This window comes from Oryx dammah, unplaced genomic scaffold, assembly GCF_014754425.2.
Source record: "Oryx dammah isolate SB20612 unplaced genomic scaffold, SCBI_Odam_1.1 HiC_scaffold_10, whole genome shotgun sequence".
In the NCBI taxonomy this organism is placed as follows: domain Eukaryota; kingdom Metazoa; phylum Chordata; class Mammalia; order Artiodactyla; family Bovidae; genus Oryx; species Oryx dammah.
Window position 1 is genome coordinate 51,047,132 of NW_024070194.1, and position 20,246 is coordinate 51,067,377.

At 38.2% G+C, this 20,246-nt stretch overlaps 1 protein-coding gene across 1 annotated transcript in view; it reads right to left on the reverse strand.

Moving 5' to 3' along the window:
• MRC1 (mannose receptor C-type 1) overlaps window positions 1–20,246 on the reverse strand; it is a 110,512-nt gene that overhangs the window by 15,604 nt on the left and 74,662 nt on the right. Inside the window, exons 18-25 of the mRNA XM_040248087.1 lie at window positions 19,842–19,909; window positions 18,308–18,408; window positions 16,566–16,708; window positions 16,114–16,228; window positions 12,514–12,680; window positions 9,973–10,075; window positions 6,299–6,531; window positions 2,753–2,918 (exon numbers count right to left, since the gene is read on the reverse strand). Of these exons, the coding sequence (XP_040104021.1) occupies window positions 2,753–2,918; window positions 6,299–6,531; window positions 9,973–10,075; window positions 12,514–12,680; window positions 16,114–16,228; window positions 16,566–16,708; window positions 18,308–18,408; window positions 19,842–19,909 (1,096 nt within the window). The remainder of the gene's footprint in view (window positions 1–2,752; window positions 2,919–6,298; window positions 6,532–9,972; window positions 10,076–12,513; window positions 12,681–16,113; window positions 16,229–16,565; window positions 16,709–18,307; window positions 18,409–19,841; window positions 19,910–20,246) is intronic.

Sequence of the window (20,246 nt, forward strand, 5' to 3'; positions counted from 1 at the left end):
GTGCAACTGTACGAGAGTTTGAACATTCTTTGGCATTGCCTTTGGAATTAGAATGAAAACTGACCTTTTCCAGTCCTGTGGCCACTGCTGAGTTTTCCAAATTTGCTGGCATATTGAGTGCAGCACTTTAGCAGCAGCAGCATTTAGGATTTGAAAAAGTCCAGCTGGAATTCCATCACCACCACTAGCTTTGTTCACAGTGCTTCCTAAGGCCCACTTGACTTTGCACTCCAGGATGTCTGGCTCTAGGTGAGTGACCATACCATCATGATTATTTGGGTCATTAAGACCTTTTTTGCATAGTTCTGCGTATTCTTGTCACATCTTCTTAATCTCTTCTGCTTCTCTTGCTACTGCCAAGTCACTTCAGTCGTGTCCAACTCTGTGTGACCCCATAGAATGCAGCCCACCAGGCTCCGCCGTCCATAGGATTCTCCAGGCAACAACACTGGAGTGGGTTGCCATTTCCTTCTCCAATGCATGAAAGTGAAAAGTGAAAGTGAAGTTGCTCAGTCACGTCCGACTCTTCGCCACCCCATGGACTGCAGCCCACCAGGCTCCTCCGTCCATGGGATTTTCCAGGCATGAGTACTGGAGTGGGCTGCCATCTGCTTCTTTTAAATCCTTGCTATTCCGTCCTTTATTGAGCCCATCTTTGCATGAAATGTTCCCTTGGTATCTCCAATTTTCTTAAAGAGATCTCTAGTCTTTCCCATTCCATTGATTTCCTCTTTCTTTGCATTGTGCACTCAAGAAAGTTTCATACCTCTCCTTGCTGGAACTCTGGATTCATATCTCTCCTCTGGAACTCTGCATTCAGTTGGGTATATCTTTCCCTTTCTACTTTGCCTTTGGCTTCTCTTCTTTTCTCAGCTTTATGTAAGGCCTCCTCAGACAACCACTTTGCCTTCTTGGATATCTTTTTCCTGGGGATGGTTTTGGTCACTGCCTCCTATACAATGTTACGAATCTCCACCCATAGTTCTTCAGGCACTGGGGCTACCAGATCTAAACCCTTGAATCTATCACCTGCACGTGTACTCATAAGAGATGTGATTTAGGTCATACTGAATGGTCTAGTGGTTTTCCCTACTTTCTTCAATTTAAGGCTGAATTTTATAATAAGGATCTCATGATCTGAGCCACAGTCAGCTCCACGTCTTGTTTTTGTTGACTGTATAGAGCTATCCATCTTCAGCTGCAAAGAAAATAATCAATCTGATTTCAGCATTGACCATCTGGTGATGTCCATGTGTAGAGTCTTCTCTTGTGTTGTTGGAAGAAGGTATTTGCTATGACCAGTGCATTCTCTTGGCAAAACTCTGTTAGCCTTTGCCCTGCTTCATTCTGTACTCCAAGGCCAAACTTGCCTGTTATTCCAGGTATCTCCTCACTTCCTACTTTTGCATTCCAATCCCCAGTGATGAAAAGGACGTCCTTTTTGGGGTGTTAGTTCTAGAAAGTCTTGTAGGTCTTCATAGAACTGTTCAACTTCAGCTTCTTTGACATTAGTGGTTGGAGCATAGACCTGGATTACTGTGATGTTAAATGGCTTGCCTTGGAAATGAACCAAGATCATTCTGTTGTTTTTGAGATTGTACCTAAGTACTGCATTTCAGACTCTTTTATTGAATATGAGGACTACTCCATTTCTTCTAAGGGACTCTTGCCCCCAGTAGTAGATAAAATGGTCATCTGAATTAAATTCACCCATTTTAGTTCACTGATTCCTAAAATGTCGATGTTCACTCTTGCCATCTCCTGCTTGACCACGTCAATTTAACTTGATTCATGGACCTAATATTCCAGGTTCCTATGCAATATTGTTCTTTATAGCATTGGATTTTACTCAGTATCAGACATACCCACAACTGGGCATCATTTCTGCTTTGGCCCAGCCTCTTCATTCTTTCTGGAGATATTTCTCCATTCCTCCCCAGTAGCATATTGGACACCTACTGACCTGGCAGGCTCATCTGGTGTCCTATCTTTTTGCCTTTTCACACTGTTCCTGGGATTCTTGAGGCAAGAATACTGAAGTGGCTTGCCATTCCCTATTCTAGTGGACTACATTTTGTCATAATTCTCCCTATGACCTGTCTGATGTGGGTGGCCCTACCCATGTCTCAAAGCTTCATTGAGTTACACAAGGCTGTAATCAATGTGATAATTTTGATTAGCTTTCTGTGACTGCTGTTTTTGTTCTGGAGGCTGTGGGGCTGTTCTTGCTTCTTCTGTCTATTCTCTGATGGATGAGGATAAGAGGCTTGTGCAAGCTTCTTGAGGGGAGAGACTGGCTGCAGGGAAAACTGGGTCTTGCTCTGTAGGGCAGGGCCATGCTTAAATCTTTAATCATGTCTGCTGATGGGTGGAGCTATGCTCCTTCCCTGCTAGCTGTCTGACCTGAGGCAACCCATTCTGATAAAAGTATTTTGATACAGCTGTGTTGTCAACATCAAAAGCAGTCATAATTTCCTGAGGAGTGTGATATCATAGACTCAGAGGATAATCCCAAATAATAAAAATTAGATATGTAAAAATAAACTCCAGCAATGAAGAAAAATTTCTCTATTACTCTGACCTATATATATTTGTTTATTGCCAAGTCAGTCTTTGGCTAGGTGAAGGAATATGTTTTCCCTTATCCCTAAGTTACCCCCAAACATATGACTGTTTAAGACTATCAATGGGGGTTTGTATTAGCTTATTGAGAACATTTCAAACCCTTGACTGTTTTTGTGTACTCGATTACCGTCTGATCTTTTGCAGAGAAAATAAAAGCTTTCGTTGCACTGTGCTGTCTTCCAGTAGCCATCAAGATCCATATAAGCACACGCTGACTTGAGTCTGGGCTCATCAGCAGCCCAGTTAGTGTACCTCACCCTCCATTTATCAGTCCAAATGTAGTCATTGTTGGTCTGTAAGAACAAAAACAACCATTAACATCAAGCCCAGAGTCATTCAGAAAATACCAAAAGAACTCTGTGAGGAGTAAAAAGTATGTTTAAGACTGATTTGACAAAGAGTCTTCAACATTTGAGAATAAAAAGATTATAAATTACTTCTACCTACTCAAATTCAGGAAATGCAGCCTTTCTTAAGAAAACTACTTCTTAAAGATACTCATGAAGATACTGTTAGAAGCTAGTTTGAAAAACACCGGCTTAAAAACCTATGTCTTATTCTATAAAACTCTATTTGCAGGCTTTCAGTGCAAAAGAGACATTTTATCCTCAGAACAATACCTATTATATTATCATTGAAATGATAATAGAGATTAAGTAGTTTTTATTGAACTCATGGACCCTTGAGAGAAACATGTGCCTCTTTTAACCTTACTGTTTGACTGTTAAAGCAGGGCTAGTGACAAATGACTGGTGCAAGGTGACGTGAGTGGATAAGAGAGGAGCTTGGGTCTCCTGCCTACCAGTTAGGTGGTTTCTCAACCATAAGGAAACATGACTGCCTTTTTAAAAGCTAGTTGTTTTGTTCAATTTGCATACTCAAATTTTTATTTAGTTAAACAAATTTATGGTCACATACAAATTAATTGATAACATCAAACATTTTCTTATCAATGATATCTTTTTAACAGTCTAAAGGAGACTTTACAGGTAAAGCCTACATTTTACAGATACAGATAACTTTAATCAGAGATAAGAACTTTTTTTGAGGGGGGGGTCTTCCCTGGTGGCTCAGAGGTTAAAGTGTCTGCCTGCAATGCAGGAGACCTGGGTCCGATCCCTGGGTCAGGAAGATCCCCCGGAGAAGGAAATGGCAACCCACTCCAGTGTTCTTGCCTGGAGAATCCCATGGACGGGGGAGCCTGGTGGGCTATAGTCCACTGGGTCGCAAAGAGTCGGACATGACTGAGCGACTTCACTTCACTTCAAGTACATTTTTAAACCATTCTAATGGTTATCACTTTCTAACCGCATTATTTAATTTACCAATGCAATTACCAAAGATTTAATGACAAAAGCAAAAGCATATGTATGGTATTGCAAGTTAGAATTTTGTAGTATTATACCATGTTTAATCAAATAATTACATAATCATTAACTCCATAGATATAATAAATATAACAGTATTGTTTTAGTTATAAATGTTGCTGCTGCTGCTGCTGCTAAGTCGCTTCAGTCGTGTCCTACTCTGTGCAACCCCACAGTTGGAAGCCCACCAGGCTCCCCTGTCTCTGGGATTCTCCAGGCAAGAACACTGGAGTGGGTTGCCATTTCCTTCTCCAATGCATGAAAGTGAAAAGTGAAAGGGAAGTTGTTCAGTCGTGTCCAACCCTTAGCGACCCCATGGACTGCAGCCTACCAGGCTCCTCCATCGTATAATCGAAAGCTATTTAAACTTTCTAACAATAAATAAATCCCTATTTTAAACTCTTAAGAGCATTGCAACCACAGCTGTGAGAAGAAAATATATGAATTAGTATGCAAATTAGTTACTAAAAATAGATTCAACATAGATGTAAAAATGTGGTGCTTAAGTTTAAACACAGAAATCATTGTGGAATTACTTAGATTTTTTTCCCTGCATTTTATTTATTTATTCATTGGAGTAGAGTCATTTTACAATGTTGTGTTAGTTTCTACAGTATAGCAAAGTAAATCAGCTGCATGTATACATATGGCCCCTCTTTTTTGGAGTTCCTTCCCATTTAGGTCACTATAGAGCATTGAGTAGCTTCCTGTGCTATACAGTAGTTTCTCATTAGTGACCTATTTTATACATAGTATCAATAGTGTATCAATCCCAATCTTCCAATTCATCCCACCCTTCTCCTTCCCCCTTGGGGTCCATATGTTTATTCCCTACCTCTATGTCTCTATTTCTGCTTTGTAAATAAGATCATCTGGAACTACTTACTTTTAAATGTTCACTACACACCCTAACTCAGGAAATAGTCATTGCATGATGCATAAATTTCCATCTCTGCATCCAGGTAGAATAAGTCCTATAAAGTCTGACACCAGGCTGCTTTCCAGTTTTATCCTCTTCTATCCTTTTCTCTCTTCTTGGTACTTCTTCCTTACATTCCACCATCCTAGACTATATCTATAAAGTTTAATTTTCTCTGAGAAGCTCTCTTGGTCCTCTCCCCTGGCACAAATGATCTTTTTTCTCTCAGGTCACAGCACTTTGTCTATATCCCTTTTTGACACTTGTATTATCTCTTAATTACTTATTGACGTCTCTGTTTATTGTACTAGGAAGTTTATTAATTGACTAATTAGATGGATAGACATATGGGTGGAGGAGAGATGGATCTCACGGTGTCAGAGAAGACTCATTTTAGGAAAATTTTGGCACCTCCAGCAACACTCTTAGTTCTGAACCTCATCCCTCATTCTACCCCATCCTCTGCCAACCTTCTTTTTCTGTTATAGAATCCAGAGAATTGACTGCAGTGAAAATTATCCTATATGAATAGAAGCTGCACAACTTCAGAAAGGATAACAACTCTAGAATGATTTACCACAAAAAATAAGAAGAACTGCTCATTGCCCAGGAACTACGCCCCTGATGTTTTCTTTAACTCCTAAGGCATAGTTGTAATCATGACACTAAAAAGACTTAATACATGAAACTGAATAGATGCAGAATCTAACTTTAACATTCAAAAGCAATATGAGAGTTAATATCAGTTGGATAAGTCTTAGTTTGATTTCGGACACACATCACTAACTTGCCAGATCCTTGAAGGCACCATGCGGTAGAAAAATTGGGTCTCATATATGTTAGTATCGTTTTCTTTTCTTTTTTAAATTTATTTTTAACTAGAGCATAATTGCTTTACAATATTGTGCTGGTTTCTGCCATACCACAACATGAATCAGCTACAAGTATTCATAAACCCCCTCCCCCTCAAGCCTCCCTCCCACTCCGCCCCTCTGGGTTATCACAGAGCACCTGGCTGAGTTCCCTGGGCCAGACAGTAACTTCCTGATAGCCGTCTGTTTTGCACATGGTAGTGTATGTCGATGCTACTCTCTCAGTGTGCCTCACCTTCTCCCTCCCCACACTGTGTCCACGAATCCATTCTCTACTCTGCATCTCTAGTCCTGCCACGCCAACAGGTTTATCAGTGTCATTTTTCTAGATTCCATATATATGCATTAATATACAATATTATTTTTCTCTTTCTGATTTACCTCTCTCTGTATAATAGGCTCCAGGTAGCAGTTTCTCTCACATAACAAGTATTCAACAGAATGAACAGAAGAGAAATCAGATTCAATTACCATTTATCAGTCATGTCAAGTCACGCGTGTTTCTGGCATCTTACCAAGTTACTGTTGAGGGCAATCCATACAGGTTCATTCAGCGTCTGCATATGCATCCAGGCAAAAGCATTACTGTAAGGATCTAGAATGCTAGCAATGTGGGAAGTGTGCATCTTGCAATAATTATCAGCTTCATGCCACTGCAGCTTTAATTTCATAAGCGAATAGCTACTTTCACCATATTTAATAAAACCATCTGTCGGAACTGTTGTTGGAGAACTCGGCAAGGAAGGGTCTGGAATAAAAAGAAATATTTTCACTAACACTAAACACAATTTGAGTGCCATCAGCACATGACTTCTATATTTCATGCATCCTAAAAAGAAACTAAATATCCCAAATTCAAACCATTGAGTGTTAAACACGTTTTCATGTGCCATTTCAAATGAGAACACAAAGTTCTGTTTTTTAATCAGTATGCCTGATTGAAGTCATTTCTAAACTCTATTTAGAACATTAAGAAAAATACATGATCAAGTTTCTAAACTATACAACCAAAAAGACTTATAAATACAATGAGACCCAGGGTTTGAATGAAAGAAATGCCACAGTTTAAACCCACAAATTAGAGGATGTCTATCAACCCGTCAATACTAATCTTTTTTTTTTTTCCACCTTGATTAAATATTAAGGTTGAGAACAGTCTTCTTCTCCTTCCTCTCCCACATTCTGTTCCATTCTACCCATGGAACCTGCATTTATATCTATTTGACTTCATCTGTGTGACTTCATCAATGATTCATGTACCTTCAAGAGACTGGTTTATGCTCTGAAGTGAAGCCATAAAACAGTTGCCAGTTCATTTAACCTTGATGTCAGGATCAAGCTTTATTCTTATGATGAGTAAGAGCACCTTATCTCCATGCCTTATCCAAACTGCAGCCTTTGCAAGTTAGAGTCACTCTAGCTTTCTGATCTTTCCTCCTCAATCTCTTAGAGTGGGTCTAATAAACTACTCTAGACCCACCTAGACTTTGATCAAGACCCCAAAAAATCTTGTTTCTGGGTGCCTTAGTGGATGCCCAAGAGCAGAACAGAGGTCAATGAGTAACAGCCAGAGGGTGAAATCTGGCCTATTGTCTGTCTTTATATAGCCCATGAGTTTTTTAAATGGTTGGGGAAAGAAACCAAAGAACAACATTTTGTGACATGTAAACATTACATGAAATTCAAATTTGTGCACATATATAAGGTTTCAATGGAACTCAGCCATGCTCGCTTGTTTATGGACTATGATCGCCCACGATCACAGCAGAGTTGAGTCATTGCAACAGAAACTTTATGGACAGCAAAGCCTGCAATATTTATAATCTGTCTCTTACAGGAAAAGGTTGCCAACTCTGATCTAGGGCTCCACACATCCTTGCCTACCAATGTTGTCGTGGCCAGTTTCTCTGATCTGTTCCATTGTATACCAACCCAACCCACCATGTGCCTTGTTCTATCACCCCACAATGCCAAACTTTCCTTTGATGACTCAAAGGCAGCAATTTTGATTCAGCAAAGAGGGAGGGCAACCTCCCCTTTCTTCTGCTGTTGCTGCCATCGTGTGTTGGTACAATAGCATTAGCCCAAGAGCCCCAGCCCAGGATCCTTACATCCAGCAGGAAGTCAAGTCCTATCTTTCCCAGCTTGGGGAGAGCTGGGTTTGTCTTACTATCATTGGAACAGCCTTGGTCTGCTAAAAGTAACAAATGAAGCTTAAGATAAAGCTTTAAAAAGCTTTATTAAAGGCTATATGCAGCCAGGAAATTAGCTCTCTTGTCTAATTAGCTTATTTATTAAAACATTCATAGAAAAAATTGCAAGGAAAAACTAAACTTTTGAGAGGTATTTTCAGGTGCTAAGATTATGGGTAATTTTTTCTTTTTATACTTTTCTATATTTTCCAAAATTTCATCAAGGAACATGTGTTATGGATTGTGTGTTTTTTATTCATATATTCACATGTATTCATTCATGTCTTTATTTCTATATCTTTATATATTTACATGAATATAGTCATTCATTTTTATTCATACATATTCATATGAATAAAAACACTATTTTATCTTTGTTTATTTTATTTAATTTTTTTAAGGCCATACCACATGGCTTAAAGGATTTTAGTTACCCGACCAGGGATGGAACCTGTGCCCCCTGCCATGGAAGCACAGAGTCCTAACCTTTGGACCATCAGGGAATTTTTGAGAACAACAGTGTTTTAAAAAAATACTGAACACATGTTCTTTGCTGAAATTTTAGAAACTATAGAAAAGCATAAAAATGAGAAAAAATTACTCAGAATTTAATCACCTCAATAGTTTAGTATTTCCTTATAATTTTTATATATATAGAGAGAGGTATTATATAATATATATAAGTGTAAATATATATAGAGAGAGAGTGAGAGAGAATTTTTTTAAAAATCCAGAAAAATACAATAGTACAATGAAGGCACTAAAGTTCTTAATCCCACGATCCACACATATCCACTATTTCTATTTTGATGCATTCCCACAGCTTTTATGTTCTTATTTGTTTAAGACAGTTCAAAGTGTTTTTTTGCATCAACAGTCTGTAAAATTTTATATTCTGAATTTTTCACTTTAATACTGTCAACCTTTCCTTAAATCTAAATCATTAAAAATCTTAAAGATATTTTTTGTTGGCAGCAAATATCCAATCTCTTATGTTTACAGGAAGAAGAAAACAATGATTTTAAGTAACTCTAGGGATTATCATTCACCCTTGGAAGGGGTCTCCCTTCTTTCCCCCAAGACCAGAAACACAGAAGTATCACTGCTGGCCTAAGGTTCTGGTGCTCGAAGGGCATAACAAAGTGAGAGATGCGACCGTGGCTTGGGCCGGCTTTTGGGTCAATAGAAGGCTAGAATTTCTGCAGAAATTCCAGTCGTCTGAAGATACTGTTAGTGATTTTCACTCATTGTTCCCTAAATTAGATTTGGGGATTTGTTAGATCTGGGACAGCATGTACCTTCTAACCCAAACTCCTCTAAGAGCTCTGCCCAGGGTGACAACAACCCACCTCATCTCCAACACTTGTCTCTAACCCATCTTTTATTTTCTGATCCTCTTCTTAAGTAGCCAAACACTTTCTAATTTCACTTGAAACTAAAATGTACATAACTACAATCTAGATTCTTTGTCAATATCTACATATCTGTTCTATATTCCTTGAACCATAGTCAGTCTTCCTAAGGTGAAAAAAAAGATCTTATAAATAAGACAATTGCTTTTCAAAAAAAATAGAATACATAACAAATACTGAGACATATATGATGTTTGGGGTCAATGGTTCTCAAATTCCATGAATTTAAATGAGGTGTCCCCACTCTTTTTTTTTTTTTTAAGCAAAGGTAAGCAAACATCCCAAATTTCTATCAAAATTAGAAAAAGTTTCAACTTCAAGTTTAATCCATGCAGACTTTCTGGTAACAGATGAGTGAGTGCATTCATCAATAAATTACAGAAAATATCCTTTTTGTCTGCCACAGGCATCCATGGATGAAAGTGTGAATCAAATAAACATACTGATGTGCGAGGGGTCATCTTTTTTAAGCAAAAAATTTTTTAGAGAAGTTTAAGACTCAGAACGAAATTGAGAAGAAAGTCATTCTTAAAAAATATGTAAAAGCCCCCCTCTTACAGGCTGGTGCGGTCTGTTAGGACTTACCAGGGTGTGTCTGACATATATAACCTCGCTTACTGTCACAGGTGTCATCCATCCACTTTCCCGCATCCCTTGTGTTCCCTCCAATAACAACAACACAGTCAGCCTGTATAGTCATGGAAGGCAAAAAAAAAAAAAGCCAAATATGGACCAACAATTATTAAACCAATCATTAAAAAGCAGAAAAAAAAATCCTTAATCCCTAACCTCCAAGTTTTACGATAGTCCTAATTCATTCAAGGCAAAAGGAGAAGGGGGCAGAAGAGGATGAGATGGTTAGATGGCATCACTGACTCAGTGGACATGAATCTGAGCAAACTCCAGGAGATAGTGGAGGAAGAGGAGCTCATATGCTGCAGTCCATGGGGTGGCGAAGAGTTCGACACCACTCAGTGACTGAACAACAATTCATTGACAGCACGATTCATCCTGACTTTCCACACAATTGCACCAACTTCCATGCAGATCCCTCACACTGAACTCTCGCTATTTTAATTGAAAATTAAGTCAGTTCAGTTCAGTTCAGTCGCTCAGTCGTGTCCAATTCTTTGCTACCCCATGGACTGCAGCATGCCAGGCTTCCCTGTCCATCACCAACTCCTGGAGCTTACTAAATCTGGGGGATGGTTCTGAGAAATATTGCTATCAGAAATGCCCAGAAAGCTACCACACCTTTCGCTATGGCCAGAGTCATCTTCTTAGCCTCCCCGCCTCCAGCCTCATTATCCCATGAGCCTTAGCTATCTGGAACCCTCTAATCCTACATTTCCAAGATTCCCCACTCTTTCCTTCTTAGCTATTATCTTTCATTATCTTGGCTCAGCATCTCTGTTCTAAGCCAGGAAACTGTACAGAACAAGCATATTTCCTCTGTAAAATGCATGTGAACATTTCTCTCCCACTCTCTGTCTAATCCTCTTCATTTTAAAAGCTTTGGAATTGTAACAACACATGTGTTGATTTTTGTGTGTGTGAAATATAAACTTTATATTTTTATACAAGCTAAGAAAAAAATCTAGGAATAAAACTAACAAAAATTAACAAATTTTTTGCCCTGTATGGTCAGTTTATAGATTAGTTTGTTTCTGTTTCTCCTTTTCATTGTGTTCTAAAAACCAAAACCTGAGCCATAATGAATTTTGTTGTTTTAAATAAAATTTATCACTCATCCATGAAGTCTTTCTAAGCAAACCCTATCTCACTCCATTCTACTTTTCAGCCCTCATTTATGCAATAAGGATTCAAAGAATTTCTCCTCAGAAGATCATTTACCCATAACCAGAATATATTTACCCTACACATAGCAACCAAATTAATTATTATGAAGATGCCATCCTGATCAAATAATTTTTCTGCTCAAACCTTTTTTGTTGTTGTTGCCTATCTGACAAAGTCCAAACTCTTTCCTAGGGCATCTAAATTTCTCTAAATTCTGTTTTCCACCCTCTAAAGCTGACTCCTACTTCTTTTCTGCATGAAACTCCTGCTATATTCAAAGCCCTTTAGTCCTGCCCAAACCCAGCTTGTGTCTTTTTCTTGAAGACTTTATTCACCTTTCCCACTTAACGTGACACCCCCATCCCCTTGCCACATTCCCCTAATCATTGTGTTTTAAACGTCTTGAATGAAAAGACCCACAGCTGATTCTTCCTCATATTCCTTCTTCCCACCAAAGGAAAACTTCCATAGACATGTTGCATATGTTCCATAGATAGGGAGTGATTAAATCACTCCATCCCATAGTAAGTTTCTTTCCTCCTAACTACTATCATGCTTTATAGCTTCTTCTCATTACACATTTTCATTCTGTTACAGTCTTCTTTCTTGTACAAGACTTGATATCTAGCTGAAGTGTAGCTTCTTCAAGGTAAGAATAAAATCTTATGTTCCTTCATGTATTTTGAAATGCCTGATATAGCATTTAACACTGATTGCTGCTGCTGCTGATGCTGCTAAGTCGCTTCAGTCGTGTCTGACTCTGTGCGACCCCATAGACGGCAGCCCACCCAGCTCCGCCGTCCCTGCGGCTTTAATGATATAAGATCAAAAGTAGTGAAATAACGAAGCCATCGTCTGCCTCTTAGATGAGTGTACAAAAGCACTTAGCAGACTGGCACATGGTCTGCACCCTGCAGATGGTAGCTCAATGATGATGATGTTGATGATGATGATATCTTTAGAAGCAGTAGGAGTAACTATATCCCCAATACTACAACAGCTTCAGGAGTTTAGGGGCAGCTGATGCAAAGAACATTGGTAACTCTGGGTTCAAGTGTACACGCTGACTACAACATAAGCCCATGTTGGAGCTGACTTTCCCTATTCCGCACTACCATCACCATCTCCTCCTACCCTTAACCTAAAGATACAGAGTTCTTAACTGAATTTATATTCCTTTGTTCAAGGCTGGTTCAGTCTGAAACAGTTAAAATCTGTAAGAATGAATCAGATCAAAGTAGATTTTTCACAGAAGATTAAACACTACCATGGTGACCTGAAGCAAACTGCTAGTGTACAGAGAGGTGACCTGAGAGTGATACTTACATCTTCGTAAGAAAGACTGCTCCTTCTCCCACCAGGGTATCCTTTCCCCCAGTTTGTGTAATGAACTCCTCGTCCGTCTGTCCAAAGGAAGGTGTGTTCTGAATTGATATCGTTCAGCCCAGTCCAGGCATTAAAAGTGGAGTTCTTCATATGATATGTAAGAAATGCTGAAAGAAAGTTTCACAAGATAATTTTTAAACTTTGGGGGGAAATACTCAAATATAAAAAATATTCCAAATACATGAATTTACAAATACAAAGCACATGATTAATGTCTTTATTATCATTTAAAAGTTTTACCATGAAAACAAACACATTCTAACCTGACCAGCATGTTATCACTTCAGCTTTGGACTTTGAAAAGCTTCTCACAATAAAAAGTCTAGGTTTTACCCTGGTCACTGCAGACAGCTGTATAGGTTGTGCTCTGCTCATGGGCACTGGAGCACTGGGGAAGGGGCAGCTAAATCCAAACCATGCCCCACTCTCCATCTGGTACACCCAGATCTGTGTTGTGGTTGCCTACCATCCTGCAAGAAGAACATTTTTTCTGATACAAGCAGTCATCCTATGAGTTAGCAGGTATCCTAATTAGATAAATAAGATAATCTGACTACAACAACTGGGGGCCAAAAAGAGCTCTTAATTCAGGAAAGTTCTGAAAACAAAAACTATCTGTCAAAATAAAAAAGTATTAAGCTCTCAAATGATCACCACCTTGGATTGCCAAACCCAAAGAACTCCTCCAGGGTGGCCAACTCCTAGGGGTCAGCAGCCATCCATGTCCAGTGAGTGTACTTGAATCCAGGGGGCATCCTGAATGCTAAGTGCTCACATCATTGGGAGATAAATTCTAGAGAAATTCAGCGAGGGTAGGACAAACATGGCCTGCTGCTTCTTTACCAATTCTGTGGCAGAAAGGATGGTAGCAAACATGCAGAAGCTGTAAAAGGCTTAAGTGTAACATGTTCCCCATCGTCTCTCCAGTAGCCCAGCCCCATGCCTCTCAAACCACAGCAGCTACCTTCTGAGGTCAGCAATCTCACCTGCCAGGAGCCGTGGACACCTAGGGCAAGAGGGACACCTACTGGAAGAACCTTGACTCTACAACAGGGTCTCCGACCCCTGAGCCACAGATTGGTCCATGGCCTGTTAGAAACTGGGCCACACAGCAAGAGGTAAGCAGAAGGTGAGCAGAGCTTCCCCATATTTATAGATGCTCCACATTGCTCACATGACCGCCTGAGCTCCACCTCCTGTCATGTCAGTGGTGGTTTTAGATTCTCATAGGAGTGTGAAGCCTTCTGTGAACTGCACATGTGAAGGATTTAGGTTGCATGCTCCTTATGAGAATTTAATGTCTGGTGATCTGATTTTTTAATATGGTGGGGTATCTAATTATTTAACATTATATCACAAGGTAATAAGTGCACAATAAATGTAATGCACTTGAATCATCTCGAAATCACCTCCCCACCCAGTCCATGGAAAACTTGTCTGCCGTGAAACTGGTCCCTGGTGCCCAAAAGGTTGGTGGGGTCACTGCTTTATAGGACAATTTTCAAACATGCACACTTAAACACAACTCCTGAATGCAAACAGGAAACCAAATGACTAAGCACTTGCGTTGCTAATACAAAAGATTAAATAGCAGGTCGCCTACAGAGATTATCTTTTTACTCATGAAAAAAAAAAAAAAAAACAGTTCCACAGAAGGGCCATAGCCACATGCTTCATCTTCAGCAGAAAAGTAGATGCCATCACCCTGCTCAGAAATTTGCTTATTTCTCAATTAACTAAAAGTAAAGAAAAAATTCTAAGATTTTCAGAAAGAAAAGCGCATGGACAGATATATATTTTGTTTTTATTTCCCAAACAAGATCATAATTCTTGCCTTATCCCCAACTCAAAATGAAATGTGGAAAAGCTCTACCTGCCAATATTTCAACACTGACTTGTTTTCTGCCAAGAACCACAATAAGAATTCAACGTGTGCCTGTTTTGCCAGGAATAATGTTATTTTATCTGAAAATTGTTTCCTTCTGCACATCTCTATTACCCAGGTTCTAATTTTGTGATGCCAGGAATCAGAACTTTGTGGTTAAGAGCGGAAATCAATTATTGTGTTTCTCTGCTGGGTAGCTAAGCCCAAAATGTGGTAGACTGGTTAGAGAAATGTGAATATTATACTCTTGAATTTTTTTTATTGTGTGCTATGGTTTGACACTTTTGTTCCAGCATCTGGCAAGCTGCTGAACTTGTCAAAGGTTCTCAGAGAAAGCTATGTTGGTTTAGTGTAGAATGCATTCCAAGAAAGCACAGGGTGGCATTCATGAACTGAAATTAACACTTGGGAGAGTGACACACAGGGTTCCAAGGTCTTTCTTCTTTCTTACGTTTTTTGAGATAAACCATTTTTTCCCCCCAGTAAATGATTTTGGAAGTCAAAGAACCTCAGAACCAAAAGGGAACTCAGAAACCATCCAGTCCATATCTCTCCCACCACAACATCTGCATAAATTCCTCTGTACAATAAATATTCATTGAGCATCTTCCAGGCTATATACCAATCAACATATGTGACTCTGCAGCACCCACTTGAGTACCTTCTAATATAAGCATTTTTATAGTCCTTTAAAAATGCATGAAGCAACCCATCCAATTAACTCTAATTACTGGAATAAGCTCCTAATTCTGAGATTAAATTTGTTTCCCTGTAACTGCCCCTCATGGGTTCTAAGTCTTCCTTCTCGAGTCACATGGGACAATCCTTCAAAGTTCACATCTCTTCTGACTGTGAAATTTAGGGTCTTTCAAACAGTTCTTACTCATGGCTAGCTGTGATTTCAAAACTTTCATCTGTTTAGTTACTTTCATCTGAATGGCCTGCAGTTGGTCAACATCTTTTTTAAAGTAACTAAGCAAATATCTACAAATAAAGGGGCCCCCAAAAGACCAAGTGAAAGGCGTCAAGTACCTCCTATTGACAACAATATAATGAATTCTACTATCTGCTATATGGAAATGTTATGTTTCCTCCTCCTGTTCTTTAAAGCTCTGGCTTATCCTCATGTTTTATCATTTTTTTTTCTCAATTTGTTCAATGTTTGTACTGGAAAATTAGTTTTACTGAATTATAAGTTATAGGACCAGTGACTAGAAGAGTAGTAAATGGAAAATGAGCAATTTAAAAATTTTATTCCGAGAAAACCTCTACTTCTTTGGCTCTTTTGTGAACAAACTGGTTTGGCAGAAACCGATGGAACTGAAGCTGGAAGACCCAGTTTGATTCCCAGTCCTACTCTTTCCCACCAAGCTCCTTGACCTAAGACTTGCTGAATACCACTTCCTCATTCACACTGGACTGATGATTCCGGCTTCAAAAAATTCGTTATAAAAATGGAAAGGCAATTTACACATAAGACACTCAGCATAGTGCCTACAACTAATAAAATAGTTCTCAATAAGAGTTTGTTCTTCCTTCCTAGACTTTACTCTAGAAAACCAAAAAATCATTTACTATAAGCAACAGTCTACCATTTTTTTAGGGAAAAAATTACATATTTATGTGCATCACTGACTATAAAATAGCCCACACACCTTGCTCTTTTTCATTGTGTATGGATGCCAGATTTCCTCCAAATCCTATGCAATCTTTTCGTGCCTCTTGCCAATTTTTTCTTTCTTCTTCAACAAATCCAAAGATTTTGAAACACTGGGATAGAAGGGAAAAAAATTATAGGAATTACATGCAGATAATAGTGTGTACTAAAAAAATGAAAATGATTCAGAGCTAAATATATGTTTGCTCACAACCAATCAGAAATGGAGGGAAAAAAAGTTAGTTTTTTCTCCCTTGGGACAACAGGCATTTGTGTATTTGGATAATATCTTCAAGTCTACTCTCAATTCCCATAGAGAATTTAACATGGGAGCTCTTGCCTAAAATTCTCTGAAGTGATGAGGTAAGCAAAAGTTAACTTAAAGCTGAAAGATTTGCATTGTCACTCTCCATATTGACCAGAGCCAGGGCTACTAGATTTTCTTAGTACCTTGTGATTGTAAAAATTCCAACCTTCTTTACAACCTCCTGGGACTGACACTGTGGTTGGGACAGCTGTGGCATTGATACTGCTGTTATGACGCTGGCAGATGAAGGCATTTGGATAACCACAGTTAATGTCATTCCAAAACCCTGACAAACAACAGAATAGTTACATTAGATTTACATATTTACCTTTAAAACACTTTTTCCCCCAAAACAACTTTTTATTGAAGTTTATTTACAATGTTATGTTTTGAGTATACAGCACAGTGACTCCATTTTATCTAAACTATATAAAAGAATCTGAAAAAGAGGATTATATAAGAATTATACATAAGAATATATATATATAGTCTTTTTCAGATTCTTTTCCATTATAGGCTATTATAAGATATTGAAATAGTTCCCTGGGCCATACAGTAGGTATTTGTTGTTTATCTATTTACATATAGTAGTTAAAAATACTTTAAAAAATGTGTTTATAGTGTATAAGGATTCTCAAAAATGATTTATACTACAAACATCATTTACACAAGAGACCAGAAAGATCTATATGGATAATCTTTTGAGCTTTCACTTAAACCAGTAATAGTTCATTTTAATCAAGCACTTACTATAAGCAAAGACTACATTAGGTATTACATAATTATTTAAGTAGCCAGACTTCCTAGTAATAATAATCTAATGATACTTAAACTTTATATATATAAGCATTTGCTTAGTAGTTTAGATGTATGATCTCCTCAATTTTCTGGACATCAGATACATTCTGTTGTTACTCCCATTTTAGAGATAAAGACATGGAGATAAAAAATGTTTCATAAAATGAGAAGAAGTGAGAAGACTGTGTCATTCATTAGCTTATTTATTTATAAGAAGAAAGGATATAGTATCCATTCACCTTACAAATTGAACAGTTGTGTTGCTAAAATTAGAATTCTTCATTCTCTCTTCTTCTCTTATCTGATGTAAGCACACAACTTGCTACTTTTAGCCTAGGGATGTAGCAAATGACACATCACACCACAGGGCAGATTCTACTCAGCCATAAAAAGGAACAAAATTGTGCCATTTGCAGAGACATGGATGGACCTAGAGTTTGTCATACGGAGTGAAGTAAATCAGAAAGAGGAAAACAAATATTGTATATTAATGCATATATGTGGACTCTAGAAAAATGGTATAGATGAACCTGTTTGCAAAGCAGAAATAGAGACACAGACATGGAGAACCAATGTATGGACAGGAGAGAAAAGTGGAGTGAGATGAACTGGGAGATTGGGATTGACATATATACACTACTATGAGTAAAACAGATAACTAATGAGAACTTACTATGTAGCACAGGGGGAAAATGAAGGTATAATCTGTTATAGGATATATATTAATTTAACCTTAAAAATGCATTCCAATATACTTCAGGTACAGACAAATACTGCTTGATTCCACTTACACGAGGTACCTAGAAGAGTCTAATTCATAGAGTCAGGAAGTGCATTGGTAGGTGCCAGGGGCTTGGGGTGGGAGGGATGGGGGATGGGGAGTTAGTGTTTAATGGGGACAGAGTTTCAGTTTAGGAAGGTGAAAAATCGGGAGATGGATGATGGTTGAGAGTTTTACAACAGTGTGAATTGTACTTAGTGTCACTGAACTGTATAGTTAAATATGGTTAAAATATTATCTTTTATATTATGTGATTTTACCACAACAAAAAAAAATTTTTTTAAAGAAGATTGTGATCTTGTCTACCTGAATTTGAATACATGGTTACACAGTTTTCATCATCATTTGCAAAATTGGGTTCACCTGTGGCCCAAGCCACATAATCCACTTTACTTCCATCCATCCAACTGGAAAAGAAAATTCAGGTATTAGGCAAAAATCTAATTACAAGAGTTGGCTACAGCCTAGTGGTGGGAATAGGCAAGTTAATTAAGATGAAGAGACCACAGCATCTTAAGCAAAGAAAAGAGAGATTTCTACAGAGACCACTAGGAACCCCTGAAAGGTAGCTGCTGCTCCTGGGGCATTGAGATCTCCTGTAGCAACTGGATACCTGACTAGTCTGCCTTCTTTTCCCTCCCCAGAAGAGCTAAGTGCCTTTATCCTTGAAGTGAGAGAAGAAATGGAGATTCCCAGTTACCCCAGAAATGGACTCGAAGTAAATATCTTCCCATAGTATTTCTTGGGCATGATTCCCACAAAACAAAACTACCCACAGAGAGACAGAGAATATAGAGTTTCTCATTGGGCCTCATTCTCTGATTTTCATGTTTACTCTGGTTTCTTCTAAAATAGGTGAAAGTGAAAGTTGCTCAGGCCTGTCCGACTCTTTGCAACCTCATGGACTATACAGTCCATGAAATTCTCCAGGCCAGAACACTGGAGTGGGTAGCCTTTTCCTTCTTCAGAGGACCTTCCCAACCCAGGGATCAAACTGGGGTCTCTTGCATTGCAGGAGGATTCTTTACCAACTGAGCCACAAGGGAAGCCCTCTAAGATAGGTAAGCCAATGTTTATTTTCATAAATTATAGAAATTCTGAGGCTATTAGCTGGAAAGAGAAAGGAGATCATTGAATTCAACCTTTTCTTTTGGAGGTAGTTAAAATGGATGCTTGCCCAAAGGAACATCAAACATCCTGATCTTTAAAAATAATTTGTGTGGGACTTTCCTGATGGTCCAGTGGTTAAGAATCCATCTTCCAATGCAGGGGACACAGGTATCATCCCTGGTCAGGAACTAAGATTCCACATGCCAAGGGGCAACTAAGCCTGTGTACCACAACCAGAGAGCCCTCAGGCTGTAACAAAGACCCAGAGCAGTCAAAATTTTTTTTTAATTTCTAAATCTTAAAAAAAATAATAATAATCAGAGTGAGTTTGGGTCTTTCTTGCCAAAAACAGCAATAGCAGTCACAATTGGTTCTGGGCACCAAAGACAGTCCCAATGGGAATAATTTTTCAAATAAATTCAATATTCATATCTGGGTAATACATCTTCCTAATAGATGACTTACTACCAGTTGATGACCTCCTAAAACAGAGAGGTGACATTTTCTAAGTTTCAATCAGAGCTTGAGTTGTTTATGTGAGAACTATACTGTTGAAAATACTTAAAAGGATTTTTTAAAATTAATTTTTTAAAAAGATGCTCTGTAGATTGAGAGTCCAGCAGGATTTTTATAAATGCATTTAGCAGAAAGTAAGTCTGAAAATTGCTCTTTAGTGCTCATCACATCATTGTCCTTAGTAAAGTTGTTTTATTTATTTTGATTTACTTACATAAATTTTTTATCCAAGCTGATCAATAAGCCAATAAAATATGCCGGCTGTACATCATTCCTGTTCACCTAGAACATGTAAGTTTACATATAGTTCAATCTGTACTTATATGATAAGCAAATTTTAAATAAAACCTACAGGTTAATGAGACAGGCTGTTAGGGACTTTTCTAAGGAGGCATTCAAGCAGAAACTCTGTTGTACATTCAATGTTTTTCACAGAAATAAAATGGAAAAAAAATGCACATTATGTAACAACCTGTATTTATATAGCAAATATCTTAAGACATTCTCTGTAATATCAAATACCATTAGTAATTAGATATTATTAAAGATATTCTTTTAAACAAAGTAATCATTTGGGATTATGTGTCTAAGGAAAGACTTCTCCATCCACATATATTTG